Consider the following 22,518-nt stretch of genomic DNA (forward strand, 5'->3'; position numbering starts at 1 on the left):
CAGTACAGGATTGAATGCTATGCTGTTGGACCTTTGGGTTCTCTTCAGGAGGTAAGGTCCACTGCAGTTGTGGGCAGAGGAGGGCCCTCAATTTTGCTGCTCAATATATCTCTTCCCTTCCAATTGCAAATGCACCGCCGTGTCGAGCGACTAAGATGGCGTTGGCTGTGGGCTTGACCGCTGCAGAAGTTGCAGGATCACTTTGTGATGAGAACGGAGGGGTTGGATTGGATACCCCTGTGACAGTGATGTTGTATCTGATTTGGAAGACGCTTCAACGCTTCAGAATGTAAATAATACAATGACCAAGACAGCTGCACAGGTAAAAACTTTGTTAGAGAAGTTTGAGATTATAACTGAATGTTAAATGCTTGATTCTGTGACATTACATTTTTCTTATTTAGTGTATTCTTTGTCTGTGAACTATGGTCATTATGCTTTGTATCTCAGCAGAAGTTAAAATTTCAGGATTTATATCTATTGTTTCTGAAGGTAGAATGGCTACTCATCAACGTATTGAGCAACTTGAGAACTATAATAGGAGACTTAAGTCTTGAACTTTCCTAGATTTATTTAAAACTTTTTATTCCATTTGAGCCATCATTCTCAGCAGATTACATAATTACATACACAATCTAAAAACAAAAGGATTCAAAATATTTAACAAATCAAAGTCCTAAAGCAACTATTATGACATGCATTATCCCAGCTGTAGGCTTTATGAACAGCGAAGTTACTTACCTGTAAGCAGGTATCTCCGAGGACAGCAGGCTGATTGTTCTCACATGTGGGTCAGCGTACACAGCAGCCCCAGGAACAGAGATTTTTTCTAGTAAAATCTGAAGAGCTTTGCGACAGCCAGCAAAGCACGGGACGGATGCACTACCATCTTCCCGCCCGTGCGCATCCGTTCCCACCTCAGTTATGTTAAAAACAAATAAAGATTAGAACTCCAAAGGGGAGGTGGGCTGGTTGCTGAGAACAATCAGCCTGCTGTCCTCGGAGAATACCTTCTACAGGTATGTAGCTTTCACTTTCTCCGAGAACAAGCAGGCTGCTTGTTCTCACGAATGGGGTATCCCTAGCCCCCAGGCTCACTCAAAACAAACATTGGTCAATTGGGCCTCAACGGCGAGGACATAACTGAGATTGACCTAACTTCTTCAACTGAGAGTGCAGCCTGAACAGAATAAAAAATGGGCCTAGGGGGGTGTAGTTGGATTCCAAACCCCGAACAGATTCTGCAGCATCGACTGCCCGAACAGACTGTCGCGTCTGGTATCCTGCTGAAGGATGTGATGTGAATGTGTGGACAAATGACCACATAGCCTTGTAAATCTCTTCAATAGTGGCTGACTTCAAGTGAGCCACTGACGCTGCCATGGCTCTAACACTAGGAGCCGTGTCATGACTCTCAAGGGTCAGCCCAGCCTGGGCATAAGTGAAGGAAATGCAATCTGCTAGCCAATTTGAAATGGTGTGTTCCCAACAGCGACTCCCTTCCTGTTGGGATCAAAAGAAACAAACATTTGGGCGGACTGCCTGAAGGGGCTTGTCCGCTCCACATAGAAGGCCAATGCTCTCTTGCAGTCCAATGTATGCAACTGATGTTCAGCAGGGCGGGTATGAGGACGGGGAAAAAATGTTGGCAGGACAATTGACTGGTTCAGATGGAACTCCGACACTACCTTCGGCAGGAGCTTAGGGAGAGTGCGGAGGACTACTCTTATGATGAAATTTAGTATAGGGAGCATGGGCTACCAAGGCTTGAAGCTCACTGACTCTACGAGCTGAAGTAACAGCCACCAAGAAAACGACCTTCCAGGTCAAATACTTCAGATGGCAGGAATCCAGTGGCTCAAAAGGAGGTTTCATCAGCTGGGTGAGGACGACGTTGAGATCCTAGGACACTGGTAGAGGTTTGACAGGGGGCTTTGACAAAAGCAAACCTCTCATGAAGCCAACATCTAAAGGCTGTCCAGAGATAGGCTTACCCTCTACACGATAATGAAAAGCACTAATCGCACTAAGGTAAACTCTTACGGAGTTGGTCTTGAGACCACACTCCGACAGGTGTAGAAGGTATTCAAGCAGGGTCTGTGTAGGACAAGAGCGAGGATCTAGAGCCTTACTGTCACACCAGACGGCAAACCTCCTCCATTTGAAAGAGTAACACCTCTTCGTGGAATCTTTCCTGGAAGCAAGACTTGGGAGACACCCTCAGAAAGACCTAAGGAGGCGAAGTCTACGCTCTCAACATCCAGGCCGTGAGAGCCAGAGACCGGAGGTTGGGATGCAGAAGCGCCCCTTCGTTCTGAGTGATGAGGGTTGGAAAACACTCCAATCTCCACGGTTCTTCGGAGGATAACTCCAGAAGAAGAGGGAACCAAATCTGACGTGGCCAAAGGGCGCAATCAGAATCATGGTTCCGTGGTCTTGCTTGAGTTTCAGTAAAGTCTTCCCTACTAGAGGTATGGGAGGATACGCATACAGAAGGCCTGTTCCCCAAAGTAGGAGAAAGGCATCTGACATTAGTCTGTCGTGGGCCTGAAGCCTGGAACAGAACTGAGGAACCTTGCGATTGATCTGAGTGGCAAAAAGATCCACCGAGCCAATGGGGTGCCCCACTCCCGGAAGATCTTGCGTAACACGCCTGAGTTGAATAACCACTCATGAGGTTGCATTATCCTGCTCAACCTGTCAGCCAGACTGTTTACGCTTGCCAGATATGTGGCTTGGAGAAACATGCCATGTCAGCGAGCCCAAAGCCACATCTGGACGGCTTCCCGACACAGGGGGCAAGATCCGGTGCCCCCCTGCTTGTTGACATAGTACATGGCAACCTGATTGTCTGTCTGAATTTGAATAATTTGACTGGACAGCCGATCTCTGAAAGCCTTTAGAGCATTCCAGATCGCTCGCAACTCCAGGAGATTGATCTGACGACCTGATTCTTGGAGGGACCAAGCTCCCTGAGTGTGGAGCCCATCTACATGCGCTCCCCACCCCAGGAGAGATGCATCCGTGGTCAGCACTTTTTGAGGCTTAGGAATTTGGAAAGGACGTCCCAGGATCAAATTGGATCGAACTGTCCACCACTGAATGGAATTGTGAAAATCTGTGGACAGCAGGATCACATCCTCTAGATTTCCCGCAGCTTAATACCACTGGGAAGCTAGGGTCCCATTGAGCAGATCTCATGTGCAGGTGTGCCATGGGCGTTACATGAACCGAGGCCATGTGGCCTAGAAGTCTCAACATCTGCTGAGCCGTGATCTGCTGAGATGCTCTGGCCATGGAAACGGGAGACAGAAGGTTGTCTGCTCTCGTCTCGGGAAGATAGGCCCAAACTGTCTGGGAGTCCAGCAGAGCTCCTATGAATTCTAGTTGTTGAGCTGGAAGAAGGTGGGACTTTGGGTAATTGATGACAAACCCGAGTAGCTCCAAGAGGCAAATAGTCATTTGCATAGACTGTAAAGCTCCTGCCTCTGAGGTATTCTTCACCAGCCAATCGTCGAGATACGGGAACACATGCACTCCCAGTCTGCGTAGAGATGCTGCAACCACTGCTAGGCATTTTGTAAATACCCTGGGCGCGGAGGCAAGCCCAAAGGGCAGCACACAATACTGAAAGTGCTGTGTTCCCAGACGGAATCGCAGATACTTCCTGTGAGCTGGAAGTATCGGAATGTGAGTGTAAACATCCTTTAAGTCCAGAGAGCATAGCCAATCATTTTTCTGAATCATGGGAAGAAGGGTGCCCAGGGAAACCATCCTGAACTTTTCTCAGACTAGGTATTTGTTCAGGGCCCTTAGGTCTAGGATGGGACGCATCCCCCCTGTTTTCTTTTCCACAAGGAAGTACCTGGAATAGAATCCCAGCCCTTCTTGCCCTGGTGGAATGGGCTCGACCGGATTGGTGCTGAGAAGGGCGGAGTGTTCCTCTGCAAGTACCTGCCTGTGCTGAAAGCTGAAAGACTGAGCTCTTGGTGGACAATTTGGAGGTCTGGAGATCAAATTGAGGGAGTACCCCAACCGGACTATTTGTAGAACCCACCAGTCGGAGGTTATGAAAGGCCACCTTTGGTGAAAAAAAACTCACCTCCCTCCAACCGGTAGATTGTCCGGCACAGGTACGTTTATGGCGGCTATGCTCAACTGGAGCCAGTCAAAAGCCTGTCCCTTGCTTTTGCTGGGGAGCTGCAGGGGCCTGTCTGGGCGCACGCTGTTGACACAAACAAGCACGCTGAGGCTGAGCCTGAGAAGGTTGTCGGGAAGGTGGATTGTACCTATGCTTATTGTAAACGTAGGGAGCATTCCTCCTTCCCCTGAAAAATCGTCTACCTGTTGAGGTACATGCTGAAGGCGCCCGGTGGGAGAGTTTGTGGAGGGCGGTTTCCCGCTGGTGGAGCTGCTCTACCACCTGCTCGACCTTCTCACCAAAAATATTATCCCCCCGGCAAGGGACATCCACATGCCGCTGCTGGGTCCAACTGTCCTGGTCAGAGGCATGCAGCCATGAGAGCCTGTGAATCACTATACCTTGAGCAGTGGATCTGGATGCAACATCAAAAGTGTCATAAGCACCCCTGGACAGGAATTCACGACATGCCTTCAGCTGCCTGACCACCTCCTGAAAAGGCCTGGCGTGCTCCGGAGGGAGCTTATCCACCAAGTCTGCCAGTTGCTTAACATTGTTCCGCAAGTGAATGCTCATGTAGAGCTGGTAGGACTGAATTTTGGACACGAGCATGGAGGACTGGTAGACCATCCTCCCAAAAGAGTCTAAAGTCCTAGTCTCTCGCCCCGGGGGCGCCAAGGTGAAATCTCTAGTACTTCTGGCTCTGAGAGCGAAATCCACAACAGCAGAGTCGTGAGGTAACTGAGACCTCATCAACTCAGGTTCTCCATGGATCCGATACTGGGACTCCGCTTTCTTAGGGATGGTGGGATTAGATAATGGCTTCATCCAATTCCTCAGCAATGTCTCTTTAAGGACATTATGCAGAGGGGCAGTGGATGACTCCTTAAGTGGCGAAGGATAGTCCAGGGCCTCGAGCATCTCAGTCCTGGGCTCATCCTCATTTACCACAGGGAAGGGAATGCCCACAGACATTTCCCGGACAAAAGAGGAGAAAGCTTCCTCTCAGGGGAAGGAGTGGGATCAGAAGGAAGACCACAAGACTCCTCGGAAGAGAAATACTGAGGTCTTCCCCTTCATCCCAGAAGGCATCCTCCTTGGTATCAGACAATAGTTCATGAACTACACTCTGAAACCAGGCACGTCTCGACGCCGAGAAACCATGTCCTTGATGGCGATGTCGAGAGGTCAACTCCCATGCCGGTGGCAATGAAACTCCCTCCATCAACGTCAACGGGGAGTCAACCTGGGTGGCAGCCGAGGCTGCAAGCGGTACCAGCGTCTGGGACCTCACCACAGGCACGGAGCCAGCCGCCGCTTCCATTGACGGTACCGAGGGCGCAAGCACCCCCGATACCGGAACAGACTGATGCAGCAGCCCTTCCAGGAGACTCGGAAGAATGGCTCGAATGCTCTCCTCCAGAGTCGCTGTCGAGGAAGGTTGTGGGGCCGGTACCGGAGTCAAAGTCAGAATCTGCGAAGGCCTGGGAGGCGGTACCGGGCTGTCCGAAGATCGACACAGCGACACCTCTTGTATGGAGGGTGAGCGCTCATCCCGGCGTTGGCGCTTTCCGGGTGCTGAATCCCTCGAAGCCCCAGAGCTCCCAGTACCATGTCTCGAGGGAGACCGGTGGCGATGCTTCTTCGCCTTCGCTCGAAGCCCGTCACCGGTACTCCTCGGTACCAACGAGGAGGACGTGGAATCCACACGCCTCCTCAGGGTCAGGTCCAACATCGGTCGGTCCCGGTGGGCCTGCACAGCAGGAGCCTTCAAGACAGATGGAGACCCACTCGACGGCTCACTACTTCCAGCTACAGGTGAAGTTCGGACAGCCATTACTTGCGCTCCTGATGTCAATGCCATCCCCGGTGCCGATACCGACACCGCCGACCACGGTACCGATGTCGACGTCGATGCATCAGTCGGAGCTCCAAAAAGGTGGTCCCGAAGAGCTCTTCGACGTGTGTCCGCTTTTTCAAGCTAAGACACAACTTGCAAGCGTCTGGGTGATGGTCGAGCCCAAGGCACTGGATGCACCAGGAGAGCGGGTCAGTGCCCGAGATCGACCGCTGGCACCGAGCACACTTCTTGAAGCCGCTGGAAGGCTTTGATGACATCAGCGGAAAAATTGCGGCGGCGAAATCAAACGGCTCGATTGTGCCAACTGAGGGCACAAAAAAGGGAAATCCAAAATATAGAACAGGAAAAGTTCTCTACGATGACGAATCACAGAAGGCAAAAGTAGAGACTAAGACGATTCACCACTGGAGACGTGAGTCCAACAGTCTATTATATCAAATTTAACGACCCGACACAGGCCGTGTTTCAACGCTAAAAAGCGTCTGCATCAGGGGTCAAAATTTTGCTCTGATAGTTTGTATCCAGCATATTCTGTTTGGTGCTACGTGATCAGTGAGTTGACAACACATATACAAGTAGGACTTTTCGTTTTGCATTCATTACTTGGTGTATTTATTGATCCCTGATGCAGGCGCTTTTTAGCGTCGAAACACGGCCTGTGTCGGGTCATTATCTTTGATATAATAAAGACTGTTGGACTCACTTCTCCAGTGGTGAATCGTCTATTAGTCTCTACTTTTGCCTTCTGTGGCACAAAAAAGGGAACCACGGATGGGTGGCCCAAAATGGCCGCGACAAAATCGAAAGGAAACTTAAGGACAAAAACTAAGGAAAAAAAGAGGGACTTTTTTTTTTTTTTAACTAGAAAAGAAAAAAAAGAAAGGCGATGAGAAACAAGAAAAAAAGCAGCGAACAGCACGCAAAAAGGCACCTAATTTTTTCCTGGGACCTAAGCAAGAGAGACCGACAAGCAACCACTATCCACCACGGAAAAGAAAAAACTGAGGCGGGAACGGACGCGCGCGGACAGATGGCCGCGCATGTGCAGTGCATCCGTCACGTGCTTTGCTGGCTGTCACAAAGCTCTTCCGATTTTACTAGAAAAATCTCCGTTCCTGGGGCCGCCGTGGACGCCGACCCACATGTGAGAACAAGCAGCCTGCTTGTCCTCAGAGAAAATGTTTTACGCTCTCTTAAATTCCTTAAAGTCTGTAATATTCTGCATTAGCAAAATTTATTCCAACAGGCTAGTCTAGCAATGTAGAAAATTTTACTTCTGTATTCGCTAGAACGTATTACGTGATGAGATGGAATATCCAGCAATTTCTGAATTGCTGATCTTAAGTGTTCGATTTGGTTGATACACATGAAGTCTTGTTGCTAATATCTCTGAAACCTGGTTGTGTAAATATCTTAAACACCAAACAGGCCATTTTAAATTGAATCCTATATTCTATAGGTAACCAATACAGGTATTCTCCCTTTGGATATAGTTAGATATTTGGTTGAAGTTCTACAGTTTTCCTCTGAATTGTTGCCTCCAATTACCAAGATTTACTATTTGCCCATTTCCCTTAAACTTATTCAGTGATAAGCTGGAGATCAGAGGCAGGTTCTGACTCTAAATATACATTTTTCAGCTATATTGGAGGATTCATTGAGTTCAGAAACATTCACTTTTATGATTTCTTTATTTAATTCACATCCTGTTCAAACAGTAAAGCGAATGCTACATACCTGTAGAAAGTATTCTCCGAGGACAGCAGGCTGATTGTTCTCACTGATGGGCGACGTCCACGGCAGCCCCTCCAATCGGAAACTTCACTAGCAAAGGCCTTTGCTAGTCCTCGCGCGCCCATGCGCACCACACATGCGCGGCCGTCTTCCCGAACCGGCTCGTGTTCGTCAGTCCCATATGTACCAAGACAAAGACAAGGGAAGACACAACTCCAAAGGGGAGGCGGGCGGGTTTGTGAGAACAATCAGCCTGCTGTCCTCAGAGAATACCTTCTACAGGTATGTAGCATTCGCTTTCTCCGAGGACAAGCAGCTGCTTGTTCTCACTGATGGGGTATCCCTAGCCCCCAGACTTACTCAAAACAACAAACATGATCAATTGGGCCTCGCAAAGGCGAGGACGTAACTGAGATTGACCTAACAATTTATCCAACTAACTGAGAGTGTAGCCTGGAACAGAATAAACATGGGCCTAGGGGGGTGGAGTTGGATTCTAAACCCCAAACAGATTCTGAAGCACTGACTGCCCGAACCGACTGTCGCGTCGGGTATCCTGCTGCAGGCAGTAATGAGATGTGAATGTGTGGACAGATGACCACGTCGCAGCTTTGCAGATCTCTTCAATAGTGGCTGACTTCAAGTGGGCCACTGACGCAGCCATGGCTCTGACATTGTGAGCCGTGACATGACCCTCAAGAGCCAGCCCAGCCTGGGCGTAAGTGAAGGAAATGCAATCTGCTAGCCAATTGGATATGGTGCGTTTCCCCACAGCCATTCCCCTCCTGTTGGGATCAAAAGAAACAATTGGGTGGACTGTCTGTTGGGCTGTGTCCGCTCCAGATAGAAGGCCAATGCTCTTTTGCAATCCAATGTGTGCAGCTGACGTTCAGCAGGGCAGGAATGAGGACGGGGAAAAAATGTTGGCAAGACAATTGACTGGTTCAGATGGAACTCCGACACTACCTTCGGCAAGAACTTAGGGTGAGTGCGGAGGACTACTCTATTTTGATGAAATTTGGTGTAAGGGGCCTGGGCTACCAGGGCCTGAAGCTCACTGACTCTACGAGCTGAAGTAACTGCCACCAAGAAAATGACCTTCCAGGTCAAGTACTTCAGATGGCAGGAGTTCAGGGGCTCAAAAGGAGGTTTCATCAGCTGGGTGAGAACGAAATTGAGATCCCATGACACTGTAGGAGGTTTGACGGGGCCTTTGACAAAAGCAAACCTCTCATGAAGCGAACAACTAAAGGCTGTCCTGAGATTGGCTTACCTTCCACACGGTAATGGTATTCCCTGATTGCACTAAGGTGAACCCTTACAGAGTTGGTCTTGAGGCCAGACTCAGACAAGTGCAGAAGGTAGTCAAGCAGGGTCTGTGTAGGACAAGAACGAGGATCTAGGGCCTTGCTGTCACACCAGACGGCAAACCTCCTCCATAAAAAGAAGTAACTCCTCTTAGTGGAATCTTTCCCGGAAGCAAGCAAGATACGGGAGACACCCTCTGACAGACCCAAAGAGGCAAAGTCTACGCTCTCAACATCCAGGCCGTGAGAGCCAGAGACCGGAGGTTGGGATGCAGAAGCGCCCCTTCGTCCTGTGTGATGAGGGTCGGAAAACACTCCAATCTCCACGGTTCTTCGGAGGACAACTCCAGAAGAAGAGGGAACCAGATCTGACGCGGCCAAAACGGAGCAATCAGAATCATGGTGCCTCGGTCTTGCTTGAGTTTCAACAAAGTCTTCCCCACCAGAGGTATGGGAGGATAAGCATACAGCAGACCTTCCCCCCAGTCCAGGAGGAAGGCATCCGATGCCAGTCTGTCGTGAGCCTGAAGTCTGGAACAGAACTGAGGGACTTTGTGGTTGGCTCGAGATGCAAAGAGATCTACCAAGGGGGTGCCCCACACCTGGAAGATCTGGCGCACTACTCTGGAGTTGAGCGACCACTCGTGAGATTGTATAATCCTGCTCAACCTGTCAGCCAGACTGTTTACGCCTGCCAGATATGTGGCTTGGAGCAACATGCCGTGACGACGAGCCCAGAGCCACATGCTGACGGCTTCCTGACACAGGGGGCGAGATCCGGTGCCCCCCTGCTTGTTGATGTAATACATGGCAACATGGTTGTCTGTCTGAATTTGCATAATTTGGTGGGACAGCCAATCTCTGAAAGCCTTCAGAGCGTTCCAGACCGCTCGTAACTCCAGGAGATTGATCTGCAGATCGCGTTCCTGGAGGGACCAGCTTCCCTGGGTGTGAAGCCCATCAACATGAGCTCCCCACCCCAGGAGAGACGCATCCGTAGTCAGCACTTTTTGTGGCTCAGGAATTTGGAAAGGACGTCCCAGAGTCAAATTGGACCAAATCGTCCACCAATACAGGGACTTGAGAAAACTCGTGGACAGGTGGATCACGTCTTCTAGATCCCCAGCAGCCTGAAACCACTGGGAAGCTAGAGTCCATTGAGCAGATCGCATGTGAAGGCGGGCCATGGGAGTCACATGAACTGTGGAGGCCATGTGGCCCAGCAATCTCAACATCTGCCGAGCTGTGATCTGCTGGGACGCTCGCACCCGAGGGACAACAAGTTGTTGGCTCTCGTCTCTGGGAGATAGGCACGAGCCGTCCGAGAATCCAGCAGAGCTCCTATGAATTCGAGTCTCTGTACTGGGAGAAGATGGGACTTTGGATAATTTATCACAAACCCCAGTAGCTCCAGGAGGCGAATAGTCATCTGCATGGACTGTAGAGCTCCTGCCTCGGATGTGTTCTTCACCAGCCAATCGTCGAGATAGGGAAGCACGTGTACTCCCAGCCTGCGAAGTGCCGCTGCTACTACAGCCAAGCACTTCGTGAACACCCTGGGCGCAGAGGCGAGCCCAAAGGGTAGCACACAGTACTGGAAGTGACGTGTGCCCAGCTGAAATCGCAGATACTGCCTGTGAGCTGCAGTATCGGGATGTGCGTGTAGGCGTCCTTCAAGTCCAGAGAGCATAGCCAGTCGTTTTCCTGAATCATGGGGAGAAGGGTGCCCAGGTAAAGCATCCTGAACTTTTCTTTGACCAGATATTTGTTCAGGGCCCTTAGGTCTAGGATGGGATGCATCCCCCCTGTTTTCTTTTCCACAAGGAAGTACCTGGAATAGAATCCCAGCCCTTCTTGCCCGGATGGCACGGGCTCGACCGCATTGGCGCTGAGAAGGGCGGAGAGTTCCTCTGCAAGTACCTGCTTGTGCTGGAAGCTGTAGGATTGAGCTCCCGGTGGGCAATTTGGAGGTTTTGAGGCCAAATTGAGGGTGTATCCTTGCCGGACTATTTGAAGAACCCAATGGTCGGAGGTTATAAGAGGCCACCTTTGGTGAAAAACTTTCAACCTCCCCCCGACCAGCAGGTCGCCCGGCACTGATACGTTGATGTCGGCTATACTCTGCTGGAGCCAGTCAAAAGCTCGCCCCCTGCTTTTGCTGGGGAGCCGTGGGGCCTTGCTGAGGCGCACGCTGCTGACGAGAGCGAGCGCGCTGGGGCTTAGCCTGGGCCGCAGGCTGTCGAGAAGGAGGATTGTACCTACGCTTACCAGAAGAGTAAGGAACAGTGTTCCTTCCCCCATAAAAACGTCTACCTGGAGGTGGTAGATGCTGAAGGCTGCCGGCGGGAGAACTTGTCGAAAGCGGTATCCCGCTGGTGGAGCTGCTCTACCACTTGTTCGACTTTCTCTCCAAAAATGTTGTCCGCTCGGCAAGGGGAGTCCGCAATCCGCTGCTGGATCCTATTCTCCAGGTCGGAGGCACGCAACCATGAGAGTCTGCGCATCACCACACCTTGAGCAGCGGCCCTGGACGCAACATCAAAGGTATCATATACCCCTCTGGCCAGGAATTTTCTGCACGCCTTCAGCTGTCTGACCACCTCCTGAAACGGCTTGGCTTGCTCAGGAGGGAGCTGGTCCACCAAGTCCGCCAACTGCCGCACATTGTTCCGCATATGGATGCTCGTGTAGAGCTGGTAGGACTGAATCTTGGCCACGAGCATAGAAGAATGGTAGGCCTTCCTCCCAAAGGAGTCTAAGGTTCTAGAGTCCTTGCCTGGGGGCGCCGAAGCATGCTCCCTAGAACTCAGCCTTCTTTAGGGCCAGATCCACCACACCAGAGTCGTGAGGCAACTGAGTGCGCATCAGCTCTGGGTCCCCATGGATCCGGTACTGGGACTCAATCTTCTTGGGAATGTGGGGATTAGTTAAAGGCTTGGTCCAGTTCGCCAGCAATGTCTTTTTTAGGACATGATGCATGGTTACTGTGGACGCTTCCTTAGGTGGAGAAGGATAGTCCAAGAGCTCAAACATTTCAGCTCTGGGCTCATCCTCCACGACCACCGGGAAGGGGATGGCCGCAGACATCTCCAGGACAAAGGCCGCAAAAGACAGACTCTCGGGAGGAGAAAGCTGCCTTTCAGGGGAGGGAGTGGGATCAGAAGGAAGGCCATCAGACTCCACGTCAGAGAAATATCTGATGTCCTCCTCCTCCTCCCACGAGGCCTCACCATCGGTATCAGACAAGTTCATGAACCTGTGTCTGAAGCCGTGCCCAACTCGACTCCGTGGAAACACGGCCACGGTGGGAGCGTCGAGAGGTAGACTCCCTCGCCAGCACCGGCGAAGCTCCCTCCGCCGACGTCGTCGGGGAGCCTTCCTGGGAGGTGGCCGCAGTCGGTACCGCAAGTGGTACCGATGTCGGAGACCTCACCCTGGGCAAGGGGCCAGCCGGCGCCTCACTCGACGGTACCGGTGGCGCAAGCACCCCCAGTACCGGAGGGGAAGGGCGCAACAGCTCTCCCAGGATCTCCGGGAGAACGGCCCGGAGACTCTCGTGCAGAGCGGCTGTGGAGAAAGACATGGAAGCCGATGCAGGCGTCGAGGTCAGAGTCTGTTCCGGGCTGTCCAAGGTGGAGCACATCGACACCTCCTGAACAGAGGGTGAGCGGTCCTCCCAGTGCCAATACCTACTGGGTGCCGACTCCCTCGGCGACCCAGAGCTCTCAGTACCGATGCGGGAAGGTGACCGTGTCGATGCTTCTTTGATTTTTTCAAACGAAGCATGTCACCGGAGCTTCCCGGTACCGACGAGGACGTAGAATCCAGCCGTCTCTTCCTCGGGGCCGGTCTCGGGGGGGTTGTACCACAGGAGCCCTCAGGGCAGGAGGAGACCCACCCGAAGGCTCACCGCCACCAGCAGGGGAATGGACAGCCCTCACCTGCACTCCAGTCGAAGCACCACCGTCCGACGACATCAGCAACAGCGGAGGTCCCAGTACCACCGAAGCCGACGCAGACTTCCGATGTCTCGGTACCGACGATGCAGAGGGTCGATACCCTCGATGCAGTCGATGACGATGCACTCCGGTGCTGTTGTCGACGAAGAGCCCGAGAACAACACGTTCCACTGGGCCAATCTCGCTACCTGAGTCCTCTTCTGTAAAAGGGCGCAAAGACTACAGGCCTGCGGGCGGTGCCCAGCCCCCAGACACTGAAGACATGACGCGTGCCTATCAGTGAGGGAGATAACCGGGGACACTCAATGAAATTACATGGAAATACTTTTAAAACAAATAGGAGGAAATATTTTTTCACTCAAAGAATAGTTAAGCTCTGGAACTCACTGCCGAAGGATGTGGTAACAGCAGTTAATGTATCTAGGTTTAAAAACATTTTGGATGAGTTCCTGGAGGAAAGGTCCATACTCTGTTATTGAGATGGACATGGGAGGGAAGCCACTGCTTGCCCCTGGACTGGTAACATGGAATTTTGCTGCTAATTGGGTTTCTGCCAGGTACTTGTGACCTGGATTGGCCACTGTTGGAAGCAAGATCCTGGGCTAAATGGACCGTTGGTCTGACCCAGTATGGCTATTCTTATGTTTATTTCCTTTGGCTTGTCTTGAGTGAGATTAGAGAATAGCACATGTATGAGTGAGATTAGAGAATAGCACATGTATGCTGATGACTCAAACTTATTCAAAGTTGTTAAATTGTAAGTGGACCTTACGAGACTGGGTGGTTGGGCATCCAAGAGGCAGATGACGTTTAATGTAAACAAGTGCAAAGTGATAACAGGTAGGAAAGAGGAACCCAAACAATAGCTATGTGATACCCTGGAGGAAAGGAGGAACAGGGGTGATATGATACAGACGTTCAAATACTTGAAAGGTATTAATCCGCAAAAAAATCTTTTCCGGAGATGGGAAGGCGGTAGAACGAGAGGACATGAAATGAGATTGAAGGGGGGCAGACTCAAAAAAGATGTCAGGAAGTATTTTTTCACGGAGAGGGTGGTGGATGCTTGGAATGCCCTCCCGCGGGAGGTGGTGGAGATGAAAACGGTAACGGAATTCAAACATGCGTGGGATATGCATAAAGGAATCCTGTGCAGCAGGAATGGATCCTCAGAAGCTTAGCTGAAATTGGGTGGCGGAGCAGGTGGGGGGAAGAGGGGTTGGTGGTTGGGAGGCTAGGATAGGGGAGGGCAGACTTATACGGTCTGTACCAGAGCCGGTGATGGGAGACGGGACTGGTGGTTGGGAAGCGGGAAATACTGCTGGGCAGACTTATACCGTCTGTGCCCTGAAAAAGACAGGTACAAATTCAAGATATGAGTTTATCTTGGGCAGACTAGATGGACCATGCAGGTCTTTTTCTGCCGTCATCTACTATGTTACTATGTTACCCGGGCGCACTTCTTGAAGCCGCTGGGAGACTTCGATGACATGGGCGGAAAAATCACACCGGCGAAATCAAAATTCGCGATGGTGACGAAGGGCACCAAAAATAAGGGAGAGAGAAAAAACCCGTACCGAGGCCACAAAAAAGGACTACCCCAAAAGCAAAAGGAAACTTACGTCGGGGAAACAAACTGGACACGCGGGAAGGGACAAAGACCGAGGTCGTTTTTTTTTTTTTTTTTAGCGAAACCGCGAAGACGCGTGAGGGTTAACTTGAGGGGCGCGAAACGGTGGCAAAACACGACCGTCCCGAGCGCGGAGAAAAGAAGACTGACGAACACGAGCCGGTTCGGGCGGGAAGACGGCCGCGCATGCGCGGTGCGCATGGGCGCGCGAGGACTAGCAAAGGCCTTTGCTAGTGAAGTTACCAATTGGAGGGGCTGCCGTGGACGTCACCCTATCAGTGAGAACAAGCAGCCTGCTTGTCCTCGGAGAATTGTTTTTATGACAGTATGTAATTTGAGTTATATTGATTTAGTATTGTAATCAGTCGTCTTATTATCCTGAGAGACTGAAAAATATTAAAATTATTAATGTAAAACATACTGGTTGTACTTAAAATGTCACACCTTGTTCTTTCAGCCCAACTTACCCTTCTGCTTCATCCTGGTCTATACTCCACTTCAAAGATATGGGGAACGGAACAACATCTGTGACACAAAACTCTCTGACTTTAAATGCTGGAGAAAGAATCGCGCACTAAGGGGAAAAAAAGAGCAAGCTACTGATATGCTTCTAAAAAGTTATGTTTCTCAGTCTTCATTTCTGGGTACGATAGTAATTTAATCAGACACCGACCAAGTGAAAAGTATATTTAAAAAATCACATGTGAAAGCCATGACAGCCCAGAGTGAATTAAGGTCTTCTACAAGTTCCTTATGAAGCAATTCCTCTTTCATACCCTCAAAAATCATATAAGGTCAGGTGCAAATTGTACCAATAGCTATATAAAGCAAAAAGTATATTCTAATGACATGAACTCCGATCATATACACTCTTGGGCTGTCTCTGCCCCTTCACATGGGATAGAACACATGCTGTTATCAAGTATACTTCGACTCAAACACCAAGAGGCATATTTTCAAAGCACTTAGCCTTCCAAAGTTCCATAGGTTTTTATGGAACTTTGGAAGGCTAAGTGCTTTGAAAATATGCCTCTAAGGGTTTTTTTGGGGTGGGGGTGGGGGGGTGGAGGAGGGGAGCAGAGACTAATGAAATTGCATTTTTCACGTTTGATTACTAGTTTCAAAAGCAGTACCTTTCAAAGCCCTGGATTTCAGTTTCTAACTCCTTCAAAATATGCAGCTGTGGTAGACCACTTAGCTATTTTAACACTTTGAATGTATAGCGAAAGCTACATACCTGTAGAAGGTATTCTCCGAGGACAGCAGGCTGATTGTTCTCACGAATGGGTGACGTCCACGGCAGCCCCACCGATCGGAGATCTTCACTAGCAAAAGCGTTTGCTAGCCCTCGCGTGCGCATGCGCGACCGTCTTCCCGCCCAAAGGCGCTCATGTTCGTCAGTCCAGTAAATAGCAAAAACAAGGGAAGACTCCAAAGGGGAGGCGGGCGGGTTGGTGAGAACAATCAGCCTGCTGTCCTCGGAGAATACCTTCTACAGCTATGTAGCTTTCGCTTTCTCCGAGGACAAGCAGGCTGCTTGTTCTCACGAATGGGGTATCCCTAGCCCCCAGGCTCACTCAAAACAAACAATGGTCAATTGGGCCTCACAACGGCGAGGACATAACTGAGACTGACCTAACTTCTTCAACTAACTGAGAGTGCAGCCTGAACAGAATAAACAATGGGCCTAGGGGGGTGGAGTTGGATTCTAAACCCCAACCAGATTCTGCAGCACCGACTGCCCGAACCGACTGTCGCATCTGGTATCCTGCTGAAGGCAGTAATGTGATGTGAATATGTGGACGGATGACCACGTCGCAGCCTTGCAAATCTCTTCAATAGTGGCTGGCTTCAAGTGGGCCACTGACGCTGCCATGGCTCGAACACTGAGCCTTGACATGACCCTCAAGAGTCAGCCCAGTCTGGGCGTAGGTGAAGGAAATGCAATCTGCTAGCCAATTGGATATGGTGTGTTTCCCGACAGCCACTCCCCTTCTGTTGAGATCAAAAGAAACAAACATTTGGGCGGACTGTCTGTGGGGCTGTGTCCGCTCCAAACAGAAGGCCAATGCTCTCTTGCAGTCCAAAGTGTGCAGCTGGCGTTCAGCAGGGTGGGTATGAGGACGGGGAAAGAATGTTGGCAAGACAATTGACTGGTTCAGATGGAACTCCAACACAACCTTCGGCAAGAACTTAGGGTGAGTGCGAAGGACTACTCTGTTATGATGAAATTTAGTATAAGCAGCATGAGCTACCAAGGCTTGAAGCTCACTGACTCTGCGAGCTGAAGTAACTTCAGATGGCATGAATTCAGTGGCTCGAAAGGAGGTTTCATCAGCTGGGTGAGAATGACATTGAGATCCCATGACACTGTAGGAGGTTTGATGGGGGGGCTTTGGCAAAAGCAAACCTCTCATGAAGCGAACTAAAGGCTGTCCCGAGTTCGGCTTACCTTCCACACGGTAATGGTATGCACTAATCGCACTAAGGTGAACCCTTACAGAGTTGGTCTTGACTAGACTCGGACAAGTGCAGAAGGTATTCAAGCAGGGTCTGTGTAGGACAGGAGCGAGGATCTAGGGCCTTGCTGTCACACCAGACGGCAAACCTCTGCCACAGAAAGAAGTAACTCTTTTTAGTGGAATCTTTCCTGGAAGCAAGCAAGACCCGGGAGACATCCTCGGAGAGACCCAAGGAGGCAAAATCTACGCTCTCAACATCCAGGCCATGAGAGCCAGGGACTGGAGGTTGGGATGCAGAAGCACCCCCCTCATTCTGAGTAATGAGGGTCGGAAAACACTCCAATCTCCACAGTTCTTCGGAGGACAACTCCAGAAGGAGAGGGAACCAGATCTGACGCGGCCAAAAAGGAGCAATCAGAATCATGGTGCCTCGGTCTTGCCTGAGTTTCAGTAAAGTCTTCCCCACCAAAGGTATGGGAGGATAAGCATACAGGAGGCCTTCCCCCCAATCCAGGAGAAAGGCATCCGACACTAGTCTGCCGTGGGCCTGAAGTCTGGAACAGAACTGAGGGACCTTGTGGTTGGCTCGGGTAGCAAAGAGATCCACCAAGGGGGTGCCCCACGCTTGGAAGATCTCGTGTACCGCCTTGGAATTGAGCGACCACTTGTGAGGTTGCATGATCCTGTTCAATCTGTCGGCCAGACTGTTTACGCCTGCCAGATATGTAGCCTGAAGACACATGCCGTATCGGCGAGCCCAAAGCCACATTCCGATGGCCTCCTGACACAGAGGGCGAGATCCTGTGCCCCCCCTGCTTGTTGATGTAATATATGGCAACCTAGTTGTCTGTCTGAATTTAAATAATTTGATGGGACAGCCGATCCCTGAAAGCCCTTAGAGCGTTCCAGACCGCTCGTAACTCCAGGAGATTGATCTGTAGACCTTGTTCCTGGAGGGACCAACTGCCTTGGGTGTGAAACCCATCGACATGAGCTCCCCATTCCAGGAGAGACGCATCCGTCATCAGCACTTTTTGCGGCTAAGGAATTTGGAAGGGACGTCCCAGAGTCAAATTGGACCAAACTGTCCACCAATGCAGGGATTGAAGAAAACTGGTGGACAGCTGGACTACATCCTCTAGATCCCCAGCAGCTTGGTACCACTGGGAAACTAGGGTCCATTGAGCTGATCTCATGTGAAGACGGGCCATGGGAGTCACATGAACTGTGGAGGCCATGTGGCCAAGCAATCTCAGCATCTGCCAAGCTGTGATCTGCTGAGATGCCCGTACCCAGGAAACGAGGGACAGGAGATTATCAGCCCTTGTTTCCGGGAGGTAGGCACGAGCTGAGAATCCAACAGAGCTAGTATGAATCCGAGTTTTTGAACTGGAAGAAGGTGGGACTTTGGATAATTTATCACAAACCCTAGCAGCTCCAGGAGTCGAATAGTCATCTGCATGGACTGTAGAGCTCCTGCCTCGGAGGTGTTCTTCACCAGCCAATCGTCGAGGTAAGGGAACACGTGCACCCCCAGTCTGCGTAGAGACGCCGCTACGACAGCAAGGCATTTTGTGAACACCCTGGGCGCGGAGGCGAGACCAAAGGGTAGCACGCAATACTGAAAATGCTGTGTTCCCAGACAGAATCGAAGATACTGGTTGTGAGCTGGCAGTATCGGAATATGCGTGTAAACATCCTTTAAGTCCAGAGAGCATAGTCAATCGTTTTCCTGAATCAAGGGAAGAAGGGTGCCCAGAGAAAGCATCCTGAACTTTTCTCGGATCAGATATTTGTTCAGGGCTCTTAGGTCTAGGATGGGACGCATCCCCCCTGTTTTCTTTTCCACAAGGAAGTACCTGGAATAGAATCCCAGCCCTTCTTGCCTCGGTGGCACAAGCTCAACCGCATTGGCGCTAAGGGCAGAGAGTTCCTCTGCAAGTACCTGCTTGTGCTGGAAGCTGAAGGACTGAGCTCCCGGTGGGCAATTTGGAGGCTTTGTGACCAAATTGAGGGAGTATCCTAGCCGGACTATTTGGAGAACCCATCAGAGGTTATGAGAGGCCACCTTTGGTGAAAAAATTTTAACCTTCCCCCGACCGGTAGATCATCCGGCACGGACACTAATTTCGGCTATGCTCTGCTGAAGCCAGTCAAAAGCCCGTCCCTTGCTTTTGAAGGAGCTGCGGGGGCCTGTGGAGGTGCACGCTGGGGTTTGGCCTGGGCAGCAGGCTGGCGAGAGGAAGGATTGTACCTACGCTTATTAGAAGAATAGGTAACAGTCCTCCTTCCCCCATAAAAACGTCTACCAGTGGAGGTAGATGCTGAAGGCGTCCGGAGGGAGAATTTGTCGAAAGTGGTGTCCCGCTGGTGGAGCTGTTCTACCACCTGTTCGACCTTTTCTCCAAAAATGTTACCCCCCCCCCCCCCCTCCGGCAAGGAGCATCCGTTATCCGCTGCTAGAGCCTATTGTCCAGGTCGGAGGCACGCAGCCATGAGAGTCTGCGCATCTCCACACCTTGAGCAGCGGCCCTGGACGCGACATCAAAAGTATCGTAAACACCCCTGGCTAGGAATTTACGACACGCCTTCAGCTGCCTGACCACCTGCTGAAAAGGCTTGGCTTGCTCAGAAGGGAGCTTGTCCACCAAGTCCGCCAACTGCCGCACATTGTTCCGCATATGAATGCTCATGTAGAGCTGGTAAGACTGGATTTTGGCAATGAGCATTGAAGAATGGTAGGCCTTCCTCCCAAAAGAATCCAAGGTTTTAAGAGTCTTTGCCCGAGGGCGCCGAGCATACTCCGTTGAACTCTTGACCTTCTTAAGGGCCAGATCCACCACACCAGAGTCATGAGGCATCTGAGTCCGCATCAACTCTGGGTCCCCATGGATCCGATACTGGGATTCGATCTTCTTGGGAATGTGGGGATTAGTTAGCGGCTTCGCCCAGTTCGCCAGCAATGTCTTCTTGAAGACATGATGCATGGGTACTGTGGACGATTCCTTAGGTGGCGAAGGATAGTCCAAAAGCTGAAACATTTCAGACCTTGGCTCATCCTCCGTAACCACAGGGAAGGGAATGACCGTAGACATTTCCCGGACAAAAGCCACGAAAGATAGACTCTCGGGAGGAGAAAGCTGTCTTTCAGGAGAGGGAGTGGGATCAGAAGGAAGACCATCAGACTCCTCATCTGAGAAATATCTGATGTCTTCCTCTGCCTCCCACGAGGCCTCACCATCGGTATCGGACACCAGTTCGTGAACTTCTGTCGACGCTTGGGTGCCGGCGCCACCGGCGACCCAGAGCTCTCGGTACCGCGTCTGGAAGGCGACCGATGACGATGCTTCTTTGCCTTCACACGAAGCACGTCACCAGTACCGAAGAGGAGGACATCGAATCCAAAAGTCTCCTGTGGGCCAGGTCCAAAAGAGGTGGATCCCGGGGGGCCTGTACCACAGGAGCCCTCGAGGCAGGCGGAGGCCTACTCGAGGGCTCACCGCTACCAGCAGGGGAATGGACAGCCCTCACTTGCACTACGGAAGACGAAGCATCCTCCGACGACCTCGGTATCACAGACGTTGGAGCACCGGCAGATGAGCTGGGTACCATAGACGTCGACGCACCGGACAATGACCTCGGTACCGAAGACATCGAAGCACTGGACGAGGCCCCGAACAAAAGGTTCCACTGGGCCAATCTCGCCACCTGAGTCCTCTTCAAAAGAAGACAGTACAGGCCTGGGGACGATGCCCGGCCCCCAGACACTGAAGGCACGAAACGTGCCTAACAGTGAGGGAGATAGTCCAGCTGCACTGGGTGCACTTTTTGAAGCCGCTGGCAGGCTTCGAGGACATGGGCTGAAAAATCACGCCGGCGAAATCAAAATTCACGATGACTAATGGCACCAAAAAAGTTAGAAAAAACCCGCATGGGCGGCTAAAAAGGCCGCGCCCGACAACGAAAGAAAACTTAATGGGAAAACTCTCAAAATAAAGGATTTTTTTAAAAACGAAGTACGAACACAACAGAAAAGAATCCGGACACTTCCGAACGGAAGAACGCGGCGAAAAGATGCCAGGGGTCTCCTTGGGGCGCAGACCGACCGTAAACAACTGTCCTGAGCCGCGGAAACAAGAAGACTGGCTATCACGCTCGCGTTTGGGCGGGAAGACGGTCGCGTATGCGCACGCGAGGGCTAGCAAACGCTGTTGCTAGTAAAGATCTCCGATCGGAGGGGCTGCCGTGGACGTCACCCATTTGTGAGAACAAGCAACCTGCTTGTCCTCGGAGAATGATTATGTTTATGTTTATATTGGTCATTTTACTATTGTTATGCTGTTAAAATGATAACTTTTGTGAAGCTATACCTGCTATACATTGCCTTCGGAGAACCTCTTCACAAAGGCAGTTAATAAATCCCAACATTATGTGAATAATTAACCATAGTTCCCATTTATTCGCCCTTGCTAGTATGTTAGTGTACCTAGTCCTAAGGCAATATCTGAGGCAAAGGCTGAAGTGACTTAAGGTCATTGCTCGGATTTGAATCTTAACTTCCCTGGTCCCCCTCTCCCACCCTGCACCATCTGATTATCAGAACAGTTTTAAGGGTTGTTTAAATCCAAAATCTGGAAAGTCAGACCAAGTTTAAATGAGAAAAGGGAAATTTTATCCTTAAAACCTCAGTACAACACTTATTCAGCAAAGAAATTATTTTTGCTTCAGCGTCCCAATGGATAAAAGATAAGCATGCAATAAACACCATACCTGTAGTGCACACCCTCTTGCTACAGCTTCATCTGCATTCAGGGTTGTACTAACATCTTTGCCAAAGAACTTGCTAATCTTCTCCTTCACTGCTGGAATTCGAGTAGCTCCACCAACTATCTCAACTGCACTTACATCCTCCTTTCGCAGCTGAATCTGTTCCATTAAGGAATGCAATGGAGCATCTATTCTCTGCAGGTGGTCTAAACACAATTCTTCAAACTGGGACCTAGGAAATTTAAATACAATATTAAAAAGGCTCCTTTAAGCAAAGATGTATATAATTCAAGGAATGCCAACATACAAAAACAAAGTGTTTACACTTGAAAATGAGCTAGTTGAGAGCACTAAAATGCGTATTTTACAAGTATAAAACGAAGATACTTACCTGTAGCAGGTATTCTCCGAGGACAGCAAGCTGATTGTTCTCACATGTGGGTCATCGTCCACGGCGGCCCAGAAATTGGCAATAAATTTTGCAAGCAAAATTAAAAAAACAAAGTCTTTTGGGAAATTTCCGTCAGACAGCGCAAACCACGCCCCGCCCGCTACACGAGCGTGCCTCTTTAATCAAAAGCATATGAACAATAACAACTCCTCCAAAGGGGAGGAGGGCAGGCTTGTGCAAACAATCAGCCTGCTATCCTCGAATAC

At 50.5% G+C, this 22,518-nt stretch overlaps 1 protein-coding gene across 1 annotated transcript in view; it reads right to left on the reverse strand.

The window, feature by feature from the left end:
* HSPH1 (heat shock protein family H (Hsp110) member 1) overlaps positions 1–22,518 on the reverse strand; it is a 171,165-nt gene that overhangs the window by 55,574 nt on the left and 93,073 nt on the right. Inside the window, exons 8-9 of the mRNA XM_030200363.1 lie at positions 21,865–22,093; positions 15,100–15,206 (exon numbers count right to left, since the gene is read on the reverse strand). Coding sequence (XP_030056223.1) covers positions 15,100–15,206; positions 21,865–22,093 — 336 coding nt within the window. The remainder of the gene's footprint in view (positions 1–15,099; positions 15,207–21,864; positions 22,094–22,518) is intronic.

The sequence above is a fragment of the Microcaecilia unicolor genome, chromosome 4 (genome assembly GCF_901765095.1).
Source record: "Microcaecilia unicolor chromosome 4, aMicUni1.1, whole genome shotgun sequence".
NCBI lineage: Eukaryota > Metazoa > Chordata > Amphibia > Gymnophiona > Siphonopidae > Microcaecilia > Microcaecilia unicolor.